Raw genomic sequence first — 10123 nt, 5'->3', positions numbered from 1 at the left:
TCAGCCTGTACAAAAGACATCTTATGTTTTCCACTGTGACACCAACAGGACAACTAAAGACGGCACCAAGGACCACTGCAGGTATCCACTGTGGAGTCATATAAAAGATCTTAGAGTATTTATAGCCCAGGTGGTAAAAGGAGACAGCCAGCAGGAGAACCAAAACAAACCAAAAAATGCAAATACCTACTGGCTAGCACCTGGAGAGGATATGCTAGGCTTTGCAGGCCCTGCTTTACTGGAGCTCTTAAGACGATGCAGAAAATCATGATTCAAAATGCTGACAAGTTTGGACATTGTCCTGTGAGAGCCACTGAAAGCTGTTAAGCAGGAGAGTGATGATGAGACCTATGTCATTTCAGTCACTTTCAAACTTTCAGTCAATACATGCTCTAGTCATAGAAAATATTTCTTAGAAACTCAAAATTTAACATACGAGAATGTAAAGCAGCTCTGGAACACATGTATGCACATACATGTGCATGGAAACAATCAACCCTTGCACGCTTAAAAGCAGTTTGAAAAACTGAGCCTTAGATACCTGATACAGAGAACCAACTGTAACTATAGCCTCAGCGCCTTGGCCCACACTGCCCTGGCAGACTAGGTAATCTATATTTGTCCACTGAATTCAAGTTCTTACAACTTAACAGGGACAGGCTACAAAAGTGTCAAACAGAGGAAATTTTTTAAACTCTTTAACTTTAGGTTGTGAAATTCAGCTGACAGATACATTAATCCAAATGATGGACCGGCCATAACTGTCAATAGTAGGAATTTTGCCTTGTTATTACCTTAAAACAACTATATTACAGGCAAGCGGGTCTGCCACTTAGACAAACCACATTGGAAGTCCAATTTGTTTTCCCCTCACAAGTTTTTTAGAAAATTCTTTTTATGTTTGTAAATACCAAAAGGCACATCACACACTACAAAAGTTAACGAGGAATTCACAAAAGCACGCATAAGAAAATTACAACTGTGGTTCCTTTGTCATCTGCCTATCCTTCTTAAAAATGACTCTTTCTAACTCTTTTACAGTGCTTTCAAAAAGCACTCAGACATAATAAAACAATTATTTCTTCATTTTCAATAGTAGGCTTTGAGAGGACAGTACAAAAAGTATAGAATAGCCCATTTTCTTAAAGTAATGATAGATTTCAAAGCTAAATGCATTTAAAAGTAGAGTAGATACTCTTTGCCCATTTAAATGATTCAGTCCTTGTACTCAAGTTGGTTTTGAGTTATAGTTATATATAAAACAATTAGTCCATATTTTTCCATTTGGTCCATGCCTAGACTATAAAAAGAAAATTAAAGCTATCTCCTCCAAGCTGCCAAGCTATGATGAATGTGGTAATAATCATACTATTTCCATGCCATGGGAGCTCATGATTATAAGACTAAGCATTAAGTATTTCATATGGCAAAGATACACTGTGAACTAGGGTCCAAAAATATACAAACACTTGTTAACTAAATGGAAAGACTACATAAATACAATCATAGACACGTAACAACCAACACCACTACCCACATCAGATTTCTAACAATGTGCTGTCATCTAAATGGCCACTTCTGGAATAGACCTCTAAGGACAAGGGTACCCACACTGACAAAGGTGTATGTTAATTGTAAAGCAAGTATTATTCAAATGTACTAGCCTGGTTAATAACTGGTTGATGTTACAGCATCTTTTAATGTAAGCATTTTATTCATTTATCCAACACAGTGAACTCTGGTTTCTTTATCTGCAAAAAGGACATACCTACCTTCACTGAGTTGTTATGAAGATTTTTATTATTAATAGATAATCAATAATGATAACACTCTAACAAGTTCCCCTGATGGCTAAGCACTGGATGGACATTGGAGGCATTCAGAATACAAAAAGGTCCCTGCTCTCAAGAAGCTCAGTCTCTAGGACTACCTACCACCAAACAATTCCTGATAAGGTTCAACTGCTGTTTTTTTTCTGGTATCAAACAGGAGGGGAAAGTTCAAGAGAAAACACGTTTTACAAAAAAGCTACAAGTTTACTAACAATATATTCTAACATGTATCAAAGTTTCAAGCAGATTATTTCGAATCTGGAATAAGAAACCACAATATTCAGTATTAATTAAAAACTGGAAAAGGGTGGTGGTGAGTCACAGGTTTCAGTCCAAAATGCAAATGCAGAAAATGTTTACTTTGGTGGATCTGTGTTGATGCCATATTTCTCCTTGAGAAGCTTTAACTGTTCTTCCTTCTTCTTTGTGTCCATCTTCTGAAATGCCTGAAAATGTGGTAAGCACCAAAATCAACAGTTACCAATCTACAGTCAAATGAATTTCACTAACAGCACTGGCTAGAAAAGAACTCGGCGTATACATCTCCTCATCAGTGCAGTTCTGCACTAATTCTTACATGTGCTCCCCACTCCCTAAGAAGCACGGCTGTACTTACCCTGTTGGCGTTATAGTACAGAACCACAAGGTATCTGTTACACACATTGAATCCCGACAGGTGATCACATGCGTTCTTGGCATCAAAGATGTCTTCATAGACCACATAAGCTGTTCCTCTGGTTTCAGGTGTATTCCCCCTGCAGAGTTGAATCAGACTTAATTAAAAACACATTTACCCGAAAACCATTAGGAGAAATAAACATTCTGGATAGGTATGCTGGATAAGCCTGCAATTTCCTGAATTAGATAATTTTTGTTTTTATTTTAAGTAAAATAGCTCTAGGTTAAACTTATTGTGATGCAGTCTCAGCTCCCGGCAGGTGAACGCAGGAGACGTTGAGGCCGAACAGCAACGGAGCCATGGATAGGGGGTTCATACCACTATAGTCTATTCTTGATAGCGGCTGGTTGAGACACAAGAAGTGAGTATCTGCCAGTCCCCCAACAAGGGGTCTTCCTGCACCACAGTCTCGCTGGTGGCCCGCGAGACACAGAAAGTAGGGTCCACGCGATCTGCACTACCTGCAATCTGTGCTTGCTAAGGTAGCCACAGCAGTTATATACAAAACAGTAGTGGCTAATGGCCAACTGGTTACAGCTGAGGGCCATCTAATAACCAAGCCAGCACCTTTCCACATGAGGCCGAGAGCCTGCACACTGCTCTCCTGGGACTCCGTCCCAACACTTATATCAAGAATACTAATACAGCTACTAAAGCAATAACAGCAAAGAACTAGCTTGAAATGTTGTCACTGTCTTCATGTTCTAGTTTTTCCAACTTTTCATACTAAGACCCAGTTTTTAGCCTTATACCGGAAAGTACAGTACTGAGTGATAGCTCCTACTAGTCAGCAATGTCTAGAATGGGGTTTTGGTTTTCTTAACTGTACATTTATGTAACAGAACCAATACTTTATCACACTATCTCCTAGAAATTAGTCCCTTATCTCTAAAGATTTAGATCCTCCCACCATGATTGAATTATAATTTCAATTCTTAAAGACGATCTCCATCAATGTAGGAAATACATTTGTGGGCAATATTTTACAAAGGTTTATCAAATCCATAAAAATAAAACCTACTTTGTGTCTGTGGGTGGTGGGTGGGAGCGAAGCTCCTACCAAGAAGATGGAAAAACTCTAAACGAGATACATAGGTATAAGAAAACAGTCAACCATCATCCTTTATGGCCAGAAAAGGATGTCTGCCAATGTAGCCAGTTAATGTAGTTTCTTCCACTTAGAAAAATCTTTGCCTTTTAAAAATGCAATACAGTCAGCCCTTTACATTCTTTTTTAATACAATTGGCATTGTCATGAATTAAAATCCCCTTTGGCTGGGGAAAGGGCTGGGCGTCTGCAGAAACTGGGGTGGAAGTATGCTTTTGGGTAGGGTTACCTGCGGACTGGAGCAGAATGCTGGAAGGCAGCTGGAAGGAAAAACTGCACCTTGCTCACCGATACAAGTCTGTAGGTGTTCCTGGCCACCTCACCTCACCCGTTTCAGTCAGGGGAGGAAGTACCATAGGGAAGTGTGAGGAGAAACAAACTGCAGGCAGCAGATGGCCATGTGGTCGTTAGCAGGGACAGTGGGCAGACAGCCTACTCAGCTTCCGCTCCGGTGTGATAAAGAGAGACCCTTGCTTCCATCTGTGTTCCAGCCACCAATGCAACTGTGGAATATGGGTTATGACATGGGCGGCCATAGTCCCGGCATACGGTCAAGGAAAGGGAGCGGGCCATGGGAAGCGAAGGGATGAGACTACAGTCCCGGGCCTCAGTCAGAGCTTGTGCTTCCTGTAAAGGGGGTGGGACAGGCAGAGTGCAGGGATAGTTGGCGGGTGCCAGTGTCACTGAATGCTCTCTGTCAGCTTGCATGGGCCTGATGAGGGATTTTATAATAAATACTCTTTACTCTCTGGGAAGTCTAGCAATGTTCAGACTTGTCTTTTTATCGTTTTCAAGAATGCATCAAGTATGAAAGAAGGGGACTTCCCCACTCCCAAAACCTACCTAAGTCTACCTAATTTTTCCTTTGGAATAAAACATAAAAAAACTTACATTCCTTAAAGGCAAACATGGTTTTGTATTTCATTTTACTCCCACAGTGCTATGTATACTGCACGTGCTAATAAGCAAGTGCTAACAAGCATTCTCTCACACATCACACATCCTTACTCCAGGAAGCTAACAAAACAAAAGCACCTCCCTTTCTTCCTCTTACATATTCTTAGGAAGAATAGGGATAGGCACTACCCCACGTTAACAGAGTCTCTCCCTCTCAGGTGTCCCAGCCTTAATTATCAACCCATTATCTTGAGAAACACATTGTAATTTTAATTTTTGAAAAAACGTACTTAGGCTATTATATTAGGTACTAAGCCATTATTTTCTTGATTGGTGGTAAAAGCTTAGAGCAGAAATAAGAAAACCTAATCATGTAACTCAAGCTCTCTGAGCTCCAGTTGCTTCACATGTCAAATAATGACATCAGACTCTATCACCTGCTCTATCTTATGTGTGGTTTTAATAATCAAAAGAGGAAACAAGTGTGAAAGGGCTTTAAAAAGTTCAAAGCACCAAGTGTCTGCTACATGCCAGGTAAGGTGACCAATCATTTCCGATTGCTCAAGACCATCCAGGTTTTAGCATTGGAAGTCCACGTCCCAGAAAACCCCTGGGTCCTGGGCAAACTGGGAAAGTCGGTCACCCTAGTGCTAGGTGCCAAGTATGCCATAAAACATGAGCTCAGCAATCGGACAGAAAAACACCTGTTTCTTGATCTATGATTTAGACCCAAGTTCTTGCACACCAAACTTTTCTCTTAACTTTGTTAATGTAACCATCTCTTAATGGTGTACTATCAATAAAATCTGTATACCTTCATAAATTAATCACAGCCACACTACCGTTTTGTATTATTATTTACTTACTTATAGAGGGTGGTTAACGTGTATCAGGCACGACAAGAGCTGTCAATACAAAGTGAAAAGAATAATGGTACCTGCCCTGGAGGAGGAGCTCACAAGCTGGCAGGACAGACAAGTGAGAAGAAACAGCAAAGCCACGTGTTAACTAAGGAGATGTTCTGGAAGGTGCTACGGGAGCAAGAGAAGGGTGGCTAGGGAAGGAATTACTCAACGACAAAATGCTGTCATAAGCACTATCAATTTGATCCTCCCTAAAATTCTTTTAAGCGAGCAGGTCAGGAAAACTGTATTTCACATAGAGTTGAAACTTAGAGGGGTGAAGTATTTTGCCTAGTTTCACAAGACTAGCAAGTGCCCAGTTACTATTTGAACCTAGATCTTACAACCACTTCAGTAAATTTAGAATGCTGCCTCCATGTTAAGAGCCGAAAAGGCATCATCAGTCCAGATTATTTTGCTTGTGAGGAAACAGAAAACCAAAAAAGGAGGGCAACCTGCCTAAAGCAGAATCTTGTCTCCTAATCCCCAAGTCAGGGAGCTTCTGGGCACCATTCTGTTATGTCTAGAGAACAGGGTTTCTTAACCTAGAATCCATGTCCCCACTGAAATCATATGTAAAATGTGTGTTTTCTTCTGTGAAAAGGGTCCAAAGCTTTCATCAAATATTCATAAAATATTCAAAGGATTGAGACTTCCTAAAAAAGGACAGCTGGTCTATACGACCTTCTTTTCATCCCTATTTGAGTACCAATGATGACATATTTCTAGCTTTTGGTTCCTGGAGGGATAGCGATCATTTAAAAGGAAAAGCCAAGAAAGAGCTCTCAGGTCACAAAAGAAATGTATTAAGAAAGAGATATTCCAACTGAAAATAAAAACCTTAGAAATCCTCTCAGATGGACTCTTAGGTAATCAGCCCATTTATACTAGTTGCTGGCTTTCACGGAGCTGGATCACGGGTCTCAGATGATATTTGTACTTTACAAAAAAGTCTCAGCTTCCTGATTTCAATCTATTAGTCTCTAAGCTCTCAGTTAGGCCTTGCTGTCAGCTATAATTCCAAGATTACAGATTATGCAATCATTTTCTTTAAATGACAATTCAAAACTCTCAGTAAGACTCACACTCTGATTTGCCGAATAGGTCCATATTTTCCAAATATATCATACATTTCTTCAGCTGTGATTTTGTAGGGCAAATTTCTTATATACAAAATTCGATTTACTTCAGGTGGAAGTCGAATCTAAAATGAGAAATATGTGTTATCATTATAATCAGGAGGAAGAGGGCTACAGTTTTAAATAATTCTTATAATAATTATCATAATAAAAAATGATACATTAAAAAAAGCCAAGAACAAGAATTATAATCTAATATTACTAAAAATGGCATGCTTTTTGGAAAAGCAACTGGACACTGGTTTTAGGAAAGACTATTCGTAGGAACTAATAAGGGGCTACTACAAAACCCAGGCTTTCTGTTACTACATTGAAACAAGATTTCCAATCTCATTAAAAAGTCCTTGATGCTTCACACACATGTGGGGAAGGATGAAGAGAACCGTTCCCGTTTGCCAGACGATAAAACTCTCACTGATGACCCTTCTCTGATCTTCTCAGGAACTTGTTACATCAACAATCTCTTCTCTCTTTTGAATTTACAGGCTTTCCCTCACCACTCGTGTCTTTTATTCCTCAGGTGAGCAGTTGCTTATGTACTGCCAATCATTACACAAAATACTTATTTAGATGCCTTTTCATTCAACAAATACTGAGCACTTCTTTATGTATATGCCAGTCTAGATAGTATTAGGATTACAGTGAAGGAAAAACAAACCAAGGTTTCTGCCTTTACTTATTATTCTTATGTTGTTCTTTTTTTTTCTTTTAGTCAAGCCTCTGGAAAGAGAAAGTCTACACTCACTGCCTCATATGCGTTATTTCACTGACACTCACCAACCTACCACAATCTAACTTCCACCCCAGCACTCTGATGAAAAAGTGCTTTTACACACTAAGACATTTCACTTGCAGTGTTCAATTCTTATTGTACTTAACTTCTCCGAGCCTCTGACGTTGTTGACTATTACCTTCTTGACATTCCTATTTCCTTGGCTTTCTCCTAATTTTAAGGCTAGGTCTTCTCAGTCTTTTTTGCCATTATAATATGCTCTTCCACAGAATTTTATCTTTAGACTTTTTTTTGACCCTTTGTATCCCTTCTTTAATTCTATGGTCCTTAACCACATACATAGTTTCCACACTGAGTTGATGACTTTCAAATAGGTATCTCCCATTTAGATTTCACTCTTGTGCTCCTTCTCTTCCCTGCCCATCCTAGGAAATGACCTTGGCTCTTGCTTATGGCAGAAAATAGATATGACCAAGTGGTAAGTACCTTATATTACTAAACCCACCAATCTACATTCATAGGAGTACACATGCACCCACTTTCCCTTTCAGTACTATGCTTCAGCTACTCCAAACCACTCCTGAACTTAACCCATCTTGCTCCTGTATCATCAGTTTCTCCCACTTACTGAGTCATTGCCATTGGGATACACATACACCTAGTATCACGCATCTTAAAAAAAAAAAAAGTCAACTATCATCCAATTTCTCTTCTCCCTATTTACATGAAAACTCATGGAAAAGAGAAGTCTCCAGATTCTCCACTTCCACCTTCTTTTCATCCCACCACAACCAAGTTTTCATCCAGTGAAATGATTTCATTGAGATTACCAAAAGTCTTCATCTCACCACGTCCAATTATCTGTCTTCATCTTACTGTACTCTCAGCATCTTCGAGTTGACCACTCTCTTTCTTGAGACCGTTTTTTTAATGGTTTCCACAACACCTCACTCTCTAACATAAGAACATCAGCAATAGGGCTTTTCGTTTTATTCATACTACTGTATCTCCAATACCTAGACTAGTGTCTGGCACGTACGGTTGTAGGTGTTCAATAAGTATAGCTGACGAATTGTTTCCTATCTCAAGACTAGTACATAGTAGGCTCTTGTTGCTTGACTATTATTTACTGGGGACTCATCTGTGCTATTGACTTTTAGGCCGAGAAGACCCTGATGCCAGGTTCCAGATGCAGATGAAGCAACAAAGGCTGTAGGGTTAACGCTATCACTGACACTAGGATAAGAGACTGAAGGAACTCTCAAAAGGGGTGGGGGCGGACGTGTGACTCAAAAAGCATATTCCTAAGGACGGGCCTGGATGAAATCTCTGCCAGGACAGCAACTTCTCGGCGTCCCCACCCTGGGGATGGAGGAGGACCAAGAATGCTCTGATCCACGCCGCTGAGCAGGTCCAGCAGCGAAGTCCCTCCTTCCCGGCAGAAGTCCCCGATACTCACGTTCGCTCTCTTGGCCGCTTGCATCGCCATCTTCGCAGGCTGATGAGGTTACCGCAGCTAATACTGGAAATCCTCCGCACTCCCGGGAGCTCGCTCAGTTTCAGCGCAACAGGGCGTCAAAAGCAGGACAACAACCAGGCTCCGCCGGAAGCTGTTATAACACGCCGGAATATCGCCGTCTCACGTGGAGACGTGCTGACGTATATCCCCTTTCGAAAAGACTCCGGGGCAAAACGAGCCTGAGTTAGTTATGAGGCCGGAAGGTTAAAAGGCGAATGTCCAAGACGCTTCCGGGCTCTGACCGAAAGGGGCGGGGCATCGGCTTAAGAAGGGGCGGTGTTCCGGTCGGGGCGGCCCTGAGCAGAGGAAGCTGGCGGCCGGGGGGCGGGGCTGAGGAGAGCGGCGCGAAGTGGGGCGGCTCTCAGGTGAGTTCCGGAAGGAGGCGGGGCCTCGTATGGGTCCCCAGTGTGCGGGGTGCGCGTGGGGCAGGTGCTGGGGACGTGTGAGTGGGCCTGGGCCTGTGGCAGTGCGTGAAGCGGAGCCTACAGGGTTGTCTCCGTACCCGGAACCCTGGCGCAGCCTCTGAAGTTCGAGTATCTGCTGATCCGGCCTCTCCGCCGCGACGCTGGTCCCGCCTCCCAACTCATCCCCACCCCTGTGGCCTCAGTCGGCGCGCTGGGGCCGCCCACAGTGAGCCGGCCGCCCTTTGACTCCACGGTTTTCTTAGGCCGGCTTTACAGGGATCATTTGACGAGGGCTGGGGAAGACCAGTGGATTACAGACGGGCCTGCAATAGCGTCGGAGCTCTTGCCTGCCTACAGTGAATTTTAAATAAATTTGCCCGGGGAAGGCCTGAGGTGATCGTTTTCTGAACTACTGTTACTGAACTTAGGGGGTTCGTTTTGCCTGCGCGCATCAAAGCCACAGGAGACACCAACAAGCGTTTGCAGCAAAGAAAGTAGAGGTTTCTTTAAGGAAATGGCACCAAACCCGGAGACAGTGCTCTGAAGACCTGGCTTCCCAATGGCTTGTAGGTTACAGACTATATGGGGCCAAATCGCAACACTCCGTGGGTTGGTTAGGGGCTCGGGGTTGTGTTGGGATCTGATTGGTTGGAGGTGAGGTAAGGGTAAGGAATAATTTATTCAGATCTTGAGGACTGTTCTGAAATATTTTCCGGAGCCCCTCTGTCCAGTCTCATGGGAAAGTAGCCAAGGGCTTAGGAACTGAAACATAACTTAGGTCAAGATGTTATCGTTAGCCTGCTAGAGGGCTGGGCGGTGTGACTATTATTAAGGTCCGGCCACCGTCTTCTGCCTCAGGGGTTACTGATTATGGGGTGGGGGGTGGGGTTGATCTCTGAGGGGTACACAG

The 10123-nt window shown here is 42.4% G+C and overlaps 1 protein-coding gene across 1 annotated transcript; it reads right to left on the bottom strand.

The window, feature by feature from the left end:
• Nucleotides 1-1695: 1695 nt before the first annotated feature.
• On the bottom strand, nt 1696-9027 carry SF3B6 (splicing factor 3b subunit 6). The gene is made up of 4 exons (XM_019712736.3): nt 8750-9027; nt 6504-6622; nt 2449-2587; nt 1696-2278 (listed from the first exon to the last, which is right to left on the bottom strand). The coding sequence occupies exons 1-4, from the start codon at nt 8777-8779 to the stop codon at nt 2189-2191; spliced, it is 378 nt and encodes a 125-aa protein (XP_019568295.1). The 5' UTR covers nt 8780-9027; the 3' UTR covers nt 1696-2188.
• Between the last annotated feature and the right edge of the window lie 1096 nt (nt 9028-10123).

Source organism: Rhinolophus sinicus, chromosome 2, assembly GCF_057876585.1.
Source record: "Rhinolophus sinicus isolate RSI-liver-muscle chromosome 2, RSI-T2T, whole genome shotgun sequence".
Classification (NCBI taxonomy): domain Eukaryota; kingdom Metazoa; phylum Chordata; class Mammalia; order Chiroptera; family Rhinolophidae; genus Rhinolophus; species Rhinolophus sinicus.
Note: the sequence above shows the minus strand (reverse complement) of the source record. Positions and strands in the feature narration are given on the sequence as shown.